The 15,487-nt window shown below is 47.1% G+C and overlaps 1 protein-coding gene across 3 annotated transcripts in view; it reads right to left on the reverse strand.

The window, feature by feature from the left end:
* Nucleotides 1-11,444, reverse strand: part of DPYD (dihydropyrimidine dehydrogenase) — a 368,160-nt gene extending 356,716 nt beyond the window's left edge. For 2 of the 3 annotated variants that reach the window (XM_075098192.1, XM_075098195.1), the window contains exon 1: nt 11,321-11,444. In XM_075098192.1, the coding sequence (XP_074954293.1) occupies nt 11,321-11,359 (39 nt within the window). In that variant the 5' untranslated portion in view covers nt 11,360-11,444. The remainder of the gene's footprint in view (nt 1-11,320) is intronic. The other variant, XM_075098193.1, reaches the window with a different exon arrangement.
* Nucleotides 11,445-15,487: the final 4,043 nt, after the last annotated feature.

The following is a 15,487-nucleotide window of genomic DNA, read 5'->3' on the forward strand; positions in this document are numbered from 1 at the left end:
ACGCATACAAAGCCACACCCAAGTGTGTGGGTGAATTTACACCGCTTAATTTGTCCCTCAGATTCTGAAGACTGCTGAGACCTGGACAGGCTGGAGAGCTGGGCCCAGGGGAACCTCATGGAATTCAACAGGAGCAAGTGTGACATCCTGCCCCTGGGGAGGAACAACCCCTGACACCAGTACAGGTTGGGGGTGACCTACTGGAGAGCGGCTCTACTGGGAAGGCCCTGGGGGTGCTGGGAGGCAGCGAGGTGACCCTGAGCCAGCACCGGGCCCTTGGGGCCAAGGGGGCCAGCGGTGTCCGGGGCTGCATGAAAAGGAGCGTGGCCAGCAGGGCGAGGGAGGTTCTCCTCCCCCTCTGCTCTGCCCCGGTGAGGCCACACCTGGGGTGCTGCGGCCAGGTCTGGGCCCCCCAGTTCCAGACTGACAAGGAACTGCTGGAGAGAGTCCAGCGGAGAGCTACGAAGGTGGTCAGGGGCTGGAGCATCTCCCTTGTGAGGAAAGGCTGAGAGACCTGGGTTGGTTCAGCCTGGAGAAGAGAAGGCTGAGGGGGGATCTCATCAATGCCTATAAATACCTGAAGGGCGGGTGTCAGGAGGGTGGGTGTCAGGAGGATGGGGCCGGGCTCTTTCCAGCGGTGCCCAACGCCAGGCCAAGGGGCGACGGGCACAAGCTGGAACACGGGGAAGTTCCCCCTGAACATGAGGACAAACCCCTTCCCTGTGCGGGTGCCAGAGCAGGGGCACAGGCTGCCCAGAGAGGCTGTGGGGTCCCTTCCCTGGAGACATTCACCCCCCGCCTGGACGCGGCCCTGTGCCCCTGCTCTGGGGGTGCCTGCTCCAGCAGGGGGTGGGACGGGGTGAGCTCCAGAGGGCCCTGCCAACCCCTGCCATTCTGTGAGTCTGTGATTAACAGGAAGGGAGGTTCACCTCTAACACTGATGAAGAAAGTCATTAAGGCTGAAATCAGATCTTGGATTCACCTGCAGTTACAGTCCAAAATATTAGACTTTGTGCACAGATCCTCACACCAATCACTCATAACGTTCCGTAAGAACTAGTACATAAACCAAAAATGGCACACCAAAAATGACAGCAGGCTTTCATTTCATCAGTACTAAATCAAAGCCAAAGTTAGTGCTCACTCCCACTTTTGCCCTGAGCAGTAAGCGATGGAATACTTCTTCAGTACTGATTTAATTTACAATTAGTTTTCCTAAACACAACAGCCACACCCTACCTCACAAACCTCATCTTTAACCTTAACATGTGACATAATATGAAAACTGTTGAATCAAATAACTGACTGCTTTATTATAACTAAGAATACTTAAAATTATTTCTAAAATGCCTCATAAATCCACATTAGGTCTACTTTAGTGGTTTAAAAAAAAGTTCATTTCATTTCCATAGTGATATTCCATGATCTGAGCACTTAAAAAAATCACTTTTCTCAGTTTTAACTGTCATTGAAATATCCTTCATTTCAGAGATATCAAGAAATTATCACTATTCATTTTCAATACAAAGCCTCTTACAGTTCAGCTGTCATTTTCAAAAAATCATACTGAAAATAGTGTTTCTAAGCAGAGTTCAGTTGCACTGTAATAAGTAATAATTTCATCAATTAGCAGTATTCAGCATCCACTGAGAGTTCTCTCACTATTATTTTATTCATAGAGTCCTTTGTGGAAGTAGCATACTAAAAAGATCCATTTATCCTTCAAGGTTTTTCATAAATGTGTCATACATCTTAGAAAACAATTGGTTATTATTCTCGCTCAAATCTAAATAACTATAATAACTTCCAGGTGTAAAACCTCTTTTTATACTTCCAATCTTCTTTACTCACATTATGGGGCTACAGTTTTTAATAACCATTCTAACACTACTACCTACTTTCACACATGCATTCTGGAGTTTTGCATGGATGCTAGACATGCCTGGATGGGAGGGGAGGCAGCTTATTGTTAAGAGCAGAACAGAACTGGGTTTCATAGAACGTCCTTCACAATCGAGGCACAGCCAAGCATTTTATAATGAGCTAGATGCTAGCAGAGATGCTCCCGCGCAATGGCTGTAAAGGAAAACGCTGTGATCGTTAAATTCAGCAAGAGCTTGCTTGCAGCGCCTATTTTATTCGTCCTTCCTCTAGATCCCTCCACATATTTATCAGCCTGTTCCTCCTCACCCAGAAGGACGTGTCCTGCCTTCTGTCCTTTCCTCTCAAGACCGCAAAGGGCTCCCTTCAGAGCGCAATATTATCATTCCTTAATCAACTAACAGAGATGCGATTGGGCTGTACGAGGACGTCTCTCAAGGCTGGGGAGACAGCCCGGTGCAGAGCATACAGCACAACCAAACATGCCCGTCTTAGGAAACAGTAGCTGAAATTTCAGTGATGCATCTCCTGCGCAGCAGCCTGATTCATTCGCTCCAAGTTGGACAAATGCTTTGTTGACCGAGAAAACCCTGGCCAGCAGAGTTCATTCCAACAGAAGAAGTTTCAGTTTAAATACGGCCTCTCGGAGCACAGCTAACAAAATCACAACGAAGAGCCAAGGAAAGTGTGCAGCAATATATTAATAACTAAACCAGGTACCTCAACAACCTATCTGAAAATGGCAGAGTCCAATCTCCATAACAAACATAATCCTAATGACATTGCTTAGATGACTAATACTTGAAAGAAGGGCATCATTAGGAAGAAGAGATTAACTAACATCAAACTTTCAAAGCCCCTTTCAATTTTTCCACCTCATTTCTACATTCCCAAAGTGGTGTGTACAGGTACATCCATTTAAAAAAAAACTGCATACACCGGCAAGACATGCAAATCAGGCAGTTTGGCTGCCTAGACACTTCTCTCTTTAATTACATATATAATTGTTTTTGAACCTGAAATTAAAATGTCGGAATGCACCATGATTGCCTTGAACTGATGACTACCATCCCATCTAAATGGAAATATTTAGATTCAACACCTAGATATTTTTTTAATTAGCTTTCAAATGAAGCCACAGGCAAGCATGTCTGCCTTCTCCCATTTGCACTGTTGGTGTCAACTTGAACTGGAAAGGCCAACCATTTCAATGAACTAAAATAAACGTAATTTTAAGGTCAAGTCACTTGTAACACTTCAGGCAGCAAATGTCATACTGAAAATAAAATTGAACCTTGGCTCGAGCAGATATGAAAGGTTTGGCATTTCAAGGACTTCGTTGTGTTTATCACTTTAAATTTACAAATAGAACACTGGCATCACATATATTAACATTTATCATACTAATAAAGCTTTCTGAAACTGTATGTATAAAAACTGGAAGCATTTTTAAAAAAAGAAATACTTTTGCAGGTGGGCTTACTCTCATTTCAAAAGGTGAAGTCTCTGCAAGACCTAAACACACTCGAAATTCCACGTTGGCTTAGTGAGGCATCTCCGACCATGGGAAGAAACCAGATGTTTCATAGGAAGGTCTAAGTATTTCGACAGAGGTCAGAAATGAAATTGCCCAACTCAGTCCACGGCAGATGAAAACAAGGATGTTGAAAGAGGGGGTTATTTTTTTTTTTGTTTTGAGGCTACACATCAAAAGTACGGATGCATTTCTCCCCATCCCCAGCCAGAGCAGTGCAACCCAAGCACTGGCCGTCTAAGGTTGACATTCTACAGCTATCGCACGGAGTAAGTCACCTCGCCCCGCTCGCAATGCGTGCTAATGCGCTGACACCTGAGGAATTAAAACACCTCATGGCTTTGACTAAGGCCTCTCGCTGTTTCACGTGGAACCTCCATTCACCCTAAGCCCTTCGCAAATACACTTATGGGTTTGACATAGACATGCTAGTCACCCAGATGATGCATTTCTGAGGGGGATACACCCCTCTTCTGTTGTAAGGCAGTTAGGGAAGGTTACGCAGTACACACCAGAATCGCTTCGCTACGAGATTCTTGCATTCTTCCTGCTTGCAAGGAAAACTGGATCCCTTTGGTATAAATCTGGGCTGAGAATGGTAATTCTACTACAGCTTAACTGGGTAATAGCCTATGCATTGGATAATATTAAGAAAAAACTCCTATACATATCCTGATCTAAACAGTCCCCAAGTGTACTTGCTTTGGCATTTCATCCTCACTGTGCCTTCAAATTTTTGTTGCTGCTCTTACTTTATCCTAAGGATACTTAAAGAAGCTGGCCCACTTGAATCCCATGTTCTTTGCCACCTGCAACAACAAAAAAGATTCGGGTACTTCTTATAGTTGTAAGAGTCTATGAGCAGAAAAAGTGGTATTTAAAGTTAAGCTTAAGACCCAGGCTGAATCACCTGTTATTTCATAAAAGAATACACCTGGTCAATTTGAAGGCAAAATGTTCTTATTTCCAATAAGCAGTATTATAAGAAGAAAACCAGAGAATTTAGTTAATTTCTTCCACTTACTTCTTTATTTGCTTTCTTCCCCAGTCCCAGTTTGACCTGGATATATTTGATTTTATTTATTTCTTTACATTTTTAATTACAGTGTGGCATTTGAACGGCATACAGACCAAGATGACAAAATGCCCACCAAGATCTGTGTAGCCGATCACTGCTGGCACAGTTCACAAACTGATGCTCTGCACGCGTAGAGACGCCAGAGATTTATGCTGTGCTGATCTGCAAGAATTCTGCCCTTCGTATACGAATGACAGCAAATGAAAATGAAAAGACTTTGAATAACAAGCCCACACAAACGCCACCCTCTGAGCTTCCGATAAGGCATTTATGGCCAAAGGTTTCCTAATCCCAAATGTTTGATTTCTTTGCCAAATCACATACTTGCTGAAGTCTAATATAAAGGCACAAATCCTGCTCCTCTCAAAGGCGACGGCACAGGGCAGGGAGCAGAGCGTGCAACACTGTACTGATGAAATAAAAAAAGGAATAGAAATCATATGCTAATAAGAGGAGGGAGGTTGCCAGGCAACCAGGGAGGGAGAGAAAGCAGTTTTTGATTTGAACTCTGTGCTGTCAAAGGGTTAGCGTAGCCAGAACAAACAGGACACATTCAATCCAGCTTGTCTGCAGCCACCAGGAATTTCAGCTTTTCTCAACATTTTAAGAAGGAGCGTGTTCCCAACTCAGCGCCAGCTATGTTTGTGTTCCCTGGGTCATTTTACCGACACTGGAGAACGGCATGGGAGAGGAGGGACAGCAGATTTTTAACAAGCATCCATCTGAAAAGCAGCAGCATGCGCCTTTGGGTAGCACAAACTGCACCGCGCACATAGCCTGGCTTGTAGGATGGAGAGAGCTGTGCAACCTTGGGTCCAAGCAAATCCCAGCCCATCAGATACAGCCACACCTCTCTCGGCTGCGCTGAAAGCTGTGCAAGATCTGCCTGGCTGCGAAAACCGCACCCCTTCAAATGCCTCCCAAAAGACTGCCCTGCACCGCTGCATTCATCACATCTGATGGGCAAAATCCTGCCGTATAATCCCAGCTTCCTATATCAACATGTTGTTTTATTTTCTTAAGAAGAAGGAGGAATAAAACCAAAGCCCAGTCTACAACATAAAATCGTCATGAAATCCATTTATGTAACAAAAAGGAAAATGAATTTCAGTTCCTTCTTGTTTTCAGAGCTGTTCACTGCAGCGACAACCGTTGTACGTCCCATAACGGCCTGCATTTCGCGAGAGTCCCAGCCATGAGAAAAGGTGGGGGTAGCAGACCTTATTTTAAAGACCTTTATACAAACAGATTAAACTTTTTTTAAATGTGGAAAAAATTGGAAGCTGAATTCACGAGTAACGCTAAAACTCAAAGGTTGAAGGAAAACATAAGAGTCAATTCCCACCCCCCCAATATCATTACTTTGGAAAACTTGACTCAATATCAGTGCTACAATTTAGCAGACTATCAGCAGTGGAGGCAGGACCATAACGCTTCGAACATCAACAGGATTTGCATATACAACATGAAAAGATAAAGTGTTTCATACAGAAGACTTTCCTTCCTACTTGCCAGAGAGCAGGTTTTAACCTGACAAGTAAATCATATTGTTCATTTCTCCAAGACAGACATGGTAATTGTGGTCTATAATCTTCCACAAGGTCTTGGTAATCATGCTATAATTGCTGTTCCACTTAGCTAAGAGTTTACTACAATAAAACCACTAAAACAATGAAAGACCTTGAGAAATTCATTAAACAAAAACAGCTAAACAGAAAGTCTTGTTCCCTCACTGGTTGCTCATCAAATGACCCTAGAAAGACACAGGCATCAATACGGAACAGCCAGCGGGTCCTCACGGCAAGCTATAAAGCAGTAACTTTAAAATCATCCTACATATTAAAGCATCATTATGGAACTTCAAACAACTAGCAGGTATATACAACAGAGAGAGACACTGTAATAATTGGGCTTTTTAAAATAAAAGTTTAGCCCAGATCAAAGGAAGCTAGCCAGCCTCAGCTATCTATTCACATAACCTTCGCCTGACAGTTTTGCGAGCCGTGCTGACTAGTAGGATTCCCTGCCATCTTGCTGGAGGTTGCCTGTGTTCTTACACTAGTCTTTATTATGCTTATTTATTATCCTTATTTTCAGTCCTGCTTCCCCCTCCAGAGAACACTGAGCTTCGCTCTCAGACATACCTTCAAGGCACCGCCTTGGCTACCTGCAGTCTTTCACTGTTCTAGTCCATTTGTACCGGGAGAAGAACAAACCTGACAGCGAAAACTTGCTTACCTTGCTGTCGTAGCCCGTGCTTTGTAGGACCCACTAAGTACATATCCCAGGGAAAAAAAAGAACCACCACTGCTATCAAACCCGCCATTTTAAGTAGTACTGAAACTGCAGGTTGTACAACAAAGCTTCCTTGAGGCTTAGGGGCACTTCCCAGGTGGCCCTGGCATGCAGCAGGGAGCACGGCACAAGAAGTCCTGTGCCCCCACCTACCCGCCACTGGAGCCAGCTGCAGCCCTTGAGTTCAGGTGTGCTGACTGCATCCTTGGTGAGCTGCTCAGACAGGCTCTAACCTCATTCCACCTTCGTTAGCGGCCTTCAGGGAGCAGTGCTCCTGCCTTGCAGCTGAAGAAACTCAAAATCAACACGCAGGTGCACTGAGGAACTCTTGATGCCCCCTGTGTCCTCACTAAGGTCAGCACTCAATGAGCACAGTCTGGCCCTTAAAAACTGCTCCTCTTCACCCTGAGGTTAATTTAGTTTGTAAAGCTTTTGTCCACAATAGGCAACAGCAACTTACTTATACCTACGGATTACACCACCACAGAAATAAGAGTACAGTGCACAAGAAGCATAGCCAGTGTTAGCTCTCTGAAGTAACACCAAATAAAGCTACACAGATGAATTTTGTAACAACTTCTCAAGCAAAAGACGTGATTTAAGAGCCGTGTGTACTTACCAAAGCTAAACGAAGAGAAAGCTTGACACAGTTACAGTGACAACGTTCATTATATTTTATGTGAAAGCACCACAGATGTACCCTGGTAATTCCCAGACAATTCCCAGATTGCTATTTGAGAACACAGCTCTAGCCCTTCACACCTTTCCTTTTATTCTCACAAATCAGGCATCAGCACCAACGTCTGGAAACTGCTGTGACAGCACGCTAGGGACCCAGCTGCTGGCCCAGCAAGGGATTACCCACTCATCAGCACCCAACTCCCCTTTAAACAGATGCAGTAGATGATTTGGAGGGGAGGGTGGATCTGTGACATGCCAACGTACTCTCTACCTACCGTAACAACGATAACGATGATTCATACTAAAGTATCTTGGGGCGGTGGGTGTCATTTTACTGTCAGTGTTTTAGGTTTGTGACAACAGCGTGGCAAAGCGTCTCTGCTCTGCTGAGACCGAGGGAGGCTGGGAGTCCCAGCCTCACTACACTAGCTGTAGGCTGGACGGCAAAGAGCTAGAAAGCACCCCCCACCCAAGCAGCACCAGATGAGATGGCTGGAGGGACTGCAGGGAAGGACTGGAATGCAGGCAGGAAAACAGAGCATGCAGAGAACAATATTAAGGAATGTCATTCAAGGCTGTCCCATCCTGCGCGGACTCAAGAAACTGAGTTAAGATTCTACTCAGCGCTTCACAGTTTTGCCGTTCATTAATTTCTGAGTACTTGATCTAACAACTTTAATTCTTTAAAGAACCCTGAAGTTTCCAATAGATACAATTATGTATGGCTTACACGCAACGATAGTAAGAAATCGGCTAAAAGAAAGGAGAAGGCATAAAAAGGAAGACTTTCTTTCCTGGAGTATCATTGGGAAAGGTATGTGTGAAGCCTGTGAACACCATCTGGAGTTTGAATGTACATTTAATATACAGTTCCACATTACAAGTTAGAAAGGGAATGCTGTCCTCGCACTGGAGATTTCAAAAATTCTTACAAAGATCTAGAGATGCAATAAATAAAAAGCCAAGACAAGTCCTGGCACTGTACATCCAAAGTAGGTGCTTTCACCCACCGCTATTTTGGAACGGGCTTTCTTTCCTTTTTCTTAGAGTTTCTGTGCCCAAGGAATATTCTCAGCACATTCTAACAGATTTGACCAGATTCCAGCTTCCTTTTTCAAAAAAAAACCCAAACCCAAAACAAAAAAGGCATCATTTGGGTTTTGTGGGGTTGGCAGCTGTTTGGGTTTTTGTTTAGTTTGGGGTTTTTTGGTTTTACTTTGGGGTTTTTAAAATTTTTAACACTAACTTTTATGGAGAAGACCCTGTATTTTAACCACAACACTCCTAGTCTTCCACAATGTGGAAAGTAGAGTTTTAGAACAACATTACCTATATAGTTTCTTCATCATCTCTAGTGAGGCCGAAAGATTTCAGGGACAGGAGGCCCAGGAGCGGAAGCTGCTGGCTCAGCCAGCCAAGGGGGCTGAGATTCCCCAGGGACAGCTTCCTAGAATCTTTCTTTTATCGAATAACTTGGAGAATTGGCTGTGATTTTAGCTACTTCTAGCACAGATTCTTGGCTTCTCTTCAACCAGTGACATCAGTCTCTTTATCCGGCCTTAACTATCTAAATAAATGATAAAGTAGAACCATGACTCCAAAGGTCATATTTAATATTTTAATTATATGAACTATGTTCCGTGAGATGCTAACCATTGAGATAAGTTTAATGAAATCATTTGATCAGTTTTTATACTGCAGCCAAGAAAGTCACCAAAACATTCAAGTTGTGCTGCCAGTGCTCACGTTGACAGACTTCTCTGCTCAACAACCAAATTTCTGAGAATATTTTTCTACAATGATATCAGGTTTAGCTAGCATGCACTTTCCCTACTTCAAATACAAAGATTAAAATATGTTTTTATTGAAAATACACTACTTTTTTTTCCCCAAAAGAGTCCCATGCAGAGGGCAATAAAAAAACCCCAAAAAACTCGGAGAGGTGCAATTAGACTATCAGTAATTATTGATATATTTACATCTGGGAGACAAATAATACAGTGACTAAATTTATTCAAACGGATGGGGAAGGGACAATACATTGGGCTAGAAGTAGACTGCCTTGACTTCCTTGCTAATTTAAATGAGTGGTGAAAACAAAATCACAGGAAGATACTGACCAAAGTTTCTCCTTTCAGCCTAAGAGTAAAGCAAACACTTGCCTTTTTTAAAATCCATCAGCCTCCTAAATCATGAAGTACAGCATACTATTACCAACACATAATCCTATAATAATATAATAATCTTTAAGTTCTTTAAGTCTGAGCCATACATATCTAGAAACACAAACCAATGTAATCCCAGAAATATTTTGCATTACAAGTTTGAGGAAAGAACTCAAAAACCCGTACTACTAAAATCAAACTTTTGTAATAGAAGAACGAACCTCAACACCTGAAGAAAAACCCCACATTGGCTGCTCGGAAAACACCGAGCTGGTAGAAGGCAGGCAGCCCAGATTCCATACCACAGCGCCTCCCTAACTGCCAGGAAGACTTCTACGATAGTTCGTTTTTCCCATTCATTCCATGTTTCAGTTTTATCAGAGTATCTGTAAAAGCATTTCTGGGCATTAGTCATGGATTGCGCAACAGCTGTGTTAGGAAACTGGCTGCGCAAAAAACACCAGTATGAGAACTGATGATAAAATTCAGTCACAGCTGACCTAGAGGTATGTTCAAGCCGCTGCTGTGCACGTTTTTGTATCATGGCTGGGCCCTCAATGAGCTGCAACAGCTCACCCTAATCTTTTAACCTAGTATTTTAAAAACTTCAAGGCATACCACAGCAAGAAGTTGTGTCAGGCTGGAACAAGACCAACTACAAGTTGGTTTATTGTCGCATTGTTTTTTACTAGACTCTCCAAAAGACCCAAAGCTTACAGGCACGTGCGAGGTCCTGCGAAGACTGGGGGAAAGCACCCTTGAGTCCCAGCCACGCAACCTGGCTACCATCAACAGGAGCTCACCACGTTACGTCGCGCTAGCTTTGGTCCGAGCCCACCTCACCTGTGCCTCGCACCAGGCCACGTCCGGACCCTACACCCACGCTCCCAGGCCAACCTGCGGCAAGGAACGTCACGCAAAAACATAAAGTGCCGCGGGTACTGGAAGCCACCTGCAGCAAGTTGAACTTGCAATGCTCCCGCCATCCTGCTCAGTGCCACAGGGACTGGAAGCCACTTGCAGCAAGGGTGCTGCTCCCACCACCCTGCTCAGCGTTCAGTGCAACTCCTTCACTCCCAGGAGATGCGGTGGGGTGAGGTGCCTCACCTCAGCTTGGCCCATAGCTGTGAGGGCAGTGAAGAACCGAGGGCCCGCACAGCTCCCAGGGCCCGCAGGCGGCTGCGGGCCAAGGGCCAAGGCCCTGAGGCGCTGTGAGAGGGCCCGGCCCGGCCCGCCCCGGCCGCCTGAAGCCGCCTCAGGCCCCGGCCCCCGAGCGGCCCTGTCCCGCCGGAGCCCCGCGGGAGCCCTTGCCGCAGGAGACGGGGCTCGCCCACACCCAGCCCTCGACCCGGCCGGCGGGGAGCGAGAGGAGGCGGCGGGGAGAAGGGGAGGCGCCCGGCGCCGCCCCCACACACCCCCCGGCCGCCCCGCACCCCGGGCCGAGGGCCGGAGCGGTGCCTCCGGCCGCCGCCCCCGCCAAGGGTTGCGGGTCCTCGGGCGGCGGGTCAGCCCCCGGGGCCTGGGCCGCCTCTGCCCGCGGCACGGCGAAGCGAGGCCCCGGGCACCGCCGAGGCACTTCCTACCGCAGCCAAACTTTGCCGGGCGCTCCCGGCCCGGCCGCCGGCGGCGGGCAGAGCCCCCTCCCCACTAGCGAGAGCCGCCCGTCCCAGCAGGGCGAGTGGGTACCTCAATGTCCACCGGGTCCCGGCTCAGCACACGAGCCATGGTGTCCGCACCGCCACCGCCTTCCCCCGGCTCCCCGCAGTCCCGGAGTGGAGCGGAGCGGAGCGCGGGAGGAGGCGGAGCCGCCGGCCCGGGCAGCAACGCCCAAGTGGGCGGGCGCCCCCCGTGCCGTGCCGGGGCCGGGCCGCGGCGGGTCGGGGCGAGGGGACGGGCGGCCCCGCCGGAGGGCAGCGCTCCGGGCACGGCGCCCCGAGGGCTCGGGCCGCTTTACCTCAGAGCCGCGGCGGCGGGAGAGGAGGCGGCTCGGCAGGAGCCCTCCCCAGGGGCTTCATGGCGCGGTCCCCTCCCCACCGGGAAGAGGCCCCTCGGCCGCAGGCCCGGCCCGGCGCGGCCGTGGCAGGTGCCCCGGCGCCGTGACTCGCCGGAGCCCCCGGGCATTCGCCCCGCTCCGCACGCACACCGCGGCCTCCTGCACCGTCCACCATCCCCTCTCGGGAAGGGGGGGCAGGGCCGAACCTCACCCGCCGTGGTTTTACACTTGGTCCCACGCGAGGAGCCTGCGGCGCCAACGGGGCCGTGCTCAGGGACGCAGCCGCTCTCCTGCCCGGGGCAAAGGCGGAGGGCTCTTCCCGGGGTTACCTTCAAGGTCTTTAAGAACCTTAATGATGCTATAGGCACGGTTTAGGAAGCATGGTGGGCTGACGGCTGGACTTGATGATCTTAGAGGTCTTTTCCAACCTTAATGATGAGTTGATTAATGGAGCCCCTCTCCTACGAGGCCAGGGCGGGAGAGTTGGGGTTGTTCAGCCTGGGGAAGAGGAGGCTGCGGGAGACCTTATTGTGGCCTTCCAGTACTTAAAGGGAGGGTACGCGAAGGATGGGGGCAACCCCTTTAGCAAGGGCTGCTGTGACAGGACAAGGGGTGATGGTTTTAAAGTAAAGGAGGTAGATGTAGACTGGATATAAGGAAAAAAATTCATACTGTGAGGGCGGTGAAACCCTGGCCCAGGTTGCCCAGAGAGATGGTCGATGCCCCATCCCTGGAAACACTCAAGGCCAGGCTGGACGGGGCTCTGAGCGACCTGCTCGGGTTGAAGATGTCCCTGCTCGCTGCAGGGGGTTGGGCTGGATGGGCTCTAAAGGTCCCTCCCAACCCAAACCGTTCTGGGATTACACGTATGGCTTCCCGGCATTGCTGGCCTGGGCTGTCCCTGAACCCTCACCCTGCTCCCCGCAGGGACAGCGAGCCTTCGCTCCACCTGCATCCCCTCGGGAGAATCCCCTCCACAGAAGCCAGCCTGCCACAGGGAGTGCCACAGAGGCAAGCAGGCCAGGTCACACAGCCTCTTAAAGTTTCTTTCCTCCCAAACATCACAATTGTTTAATACCGCAAACACAATATTTATGGTATCATTGAAATAAAAATTCCCACTGCAGCATGCCCACAAAGAAGTTGTGCCTTCCCCACTACCTTAAAAAACAGAAAAAGCAAGTATTCTCCATGTGGAAAAAAACCCAAACACTGTAACATCAGTTTGCAAATAGCACTTTCAAGTAGGCACACCTATGATGCCTTAAAATACGAGTGCTTTTCTCATCATTTTTCAAGAATAGTGGAGTTTTAATCCTGACCGGTCTTTGCCTTTCCTATTTGCATGCAAGGCATCTTCTTGGGTTCTTTCCCCCCTTCTCAAAAGAGAATCCCAGATCTGCTCTTTGACATGCTCTTTACAGCACTCATTTTATCCAGTTAGCTTTCATTCTGCCCTTCTTTATTACAGCATAAAAAGGACCAAAAAAGGGCTTCCAACTCTTATTTGCTTTTATAAAAAGCCTGAAAACTGTAAGTAGCTTCTGGACACTGATGACCCTTTGGGTGCGGTAGAGAATAGGTTTGCCTTTTCTCTTCCTTTCATGTCTCCGGAGAGAATACCTCTCACAGAATAGCATGGAAATTTTTCTTTGCATTGTAATGATTTTATTTATTTCCATCTCTGTAAATGAGCACTTTTGAGATGCCCAGTGGAGATTTTGTTTACCGTGTAAGAAACGAAGAAATAAGGTTGTGGTCTTTTGTGTCTCAAGTGAAAGCTGTGTTTTCTCCAGTCTCTGCTTCAGCACTATCGCATAACAATTCTTGCTGATTACAATCACCCATGCAAAGCGGTTAAAGTGCTGGCAGGAAAATCAGAAGCAGGATCCCCTGCATTGCTAGTACTTATCTCTAATGAATCAAGAGTCCGGTTCGTTCCATTAACAGTGACATTGCTGAGCGGCTCAGTGGTCTCTGGTGCTAGCTGGGGAGTTTTCTAGTTGTGTTTGCTCCTGATCTACAGCGGTGTATTGACTCCACAAGTGCATTAGGCCCATAAGGCATTTTCAAGGAGAATATTGCCGTGTGTATGAAATAAACTGCTTTGTGTCCAACCGTCTACAGTTTGCACCCATTTGCTCTAAAGGAGCAGCTGCATTAGATGAGACCAGCAGCAGCCACTGGACTCTCCGGTTTCGTTCTGTCCTGCCAGGTTTTCAGCTTTCACGAACATATTCTACTAACATATAGTAACGTATATATACAATGGCAGTAACTATTCAGTTACGGGTAATGCCCTTTGGAGGAAGTTCCACTTGTTTTTGGAAAGTGTCATCACAAACATTTTCTTTCTTGCTTTGCCGGTTATAAAACCTTGGTTACCCCCGTGTTACCTACCAAGCCAAATAAACCTGACACTTGTAGGATTTTTGCCCTGGGAAACCAGCAAATAGTAACACCATCTAAATTTCATAGACGTAGGGGTTTCCCCTCCAAATAAAGCAGGAGTTATTCTGCCAATAAATACAGGCCAGAGAAAGGGATTCAGAGACCTATCCAGGCCCAGCCTTACCTCACAATTTGTATTCTTGGTAGAGGGGGCTCCTCTTATTTCCCCTCTCACACATTTTTCCCAGGGATCAACTTACTGTCTGCAAACCATGGCGTTCAGCCTGTCTGTGTCAGCCTGCTGCAGTTGCCAGCTTCCCCCAGCAGCTCGGGAGGGCTGGCCTTCCATGGATCACCCTGGATCTCTGGATTCTCAGCTGTGGCAAATAGTGCTCTTATCAGCACTGAGAAACAGTTCCGCTGAATTTTTTTTCAGGAAATAAATGAGCAGAAACAGGAAGGCATGCACAACATTCATCAGAATACAAGTATTCCCACTTTTCTAAAGCAGAAGTTATATAAATCTTAATTTTTAAAAAAAAAAAAAAAGCATTACGCAGCCTAAATATAGCTTGGGCTTTTTTCCTGAGGAAGTGCTAAGCCTCTGATTTTTATATTTTTTTTTTCTCCCCTCCTAGTAGGGTTTTGAAAGCAGCAGAAACAGAGCACTGACGCTAACGACCTAACTTTCATTTCTGGCATGAAACGCTGTTGAGGCTTAGTTGAGTTATAGGCTTTTGAAAATTGCCATTAACCTTCTGTTCCTTCTGCTCTTCAGGTAAAATTTGCTCACATGCCAAAGAAATAATTGCACGTGAACTTTCTCAGAAAACCCCCAGGCACTCGCTGCCACCACAGCAGCAACAGCCTTGTGCTGGGAAGGGCTGCCTGGCTGGCAGGGCAGGGCAGGGCAGCAGGCAGCGAGCAAGGCCGTGCCCTTCAAATCCAAATGGCTCCAGAAACGCAACCTGCAATCTAAACCAAAAGATTCCTCCTCCAGCCATCGCAGTAGTTAATCTGTGAGTTTAAAGGGTAAACTGTAAACTCTGAAAGTTCAGCATTCAAATGCTGGCAGTGATGTATTAGGGAGCCCAGAGGTTTCGCTGTACTGATGTATCATACGAGCAGCTCCCCACTTTTTCCTCAAAACTGCCTCTGATTCACATCAGTTCAAGTACTAGAAAGACAGGACATTCAAGCCCTTAATTTTCTGTGCAGTTGTAACTCGGGTCTGGTGGGCAGTCTTCAATCACACACTATTTTTATTCCAGGACCAGTTTCCTCACTTATTGCATATCATGAAGAGCGATGGTTACCATCTCACAGCTCACATCTGCCAACATCTGAACACCTGATTTAGCAATCCAGATTGCTCATTACACTTAAGCAAGTTCATGGGATTGGGGAAAGGCTGAAATGAACCCAAGCTGCTCTTTTACCTCCTTTGCCCACCTCGCTGTGCACAGATT

This window comes from Phalacrocorax aristotelis, chromosome 6 (assembly GCF_949628215.1).
Source record: "Phalacrocorax aristotelis chromosome 6, bGulAri2.1, whole genome shotgun sequence".
In the NCBI taxonomy this organism is placed as follows: Eukaryota; Metazoa; Chordata; class Aves; order Suliformes; family Phalacrocoracidae; genus Phalacrocorax; species Phalacrocorax aristotelis.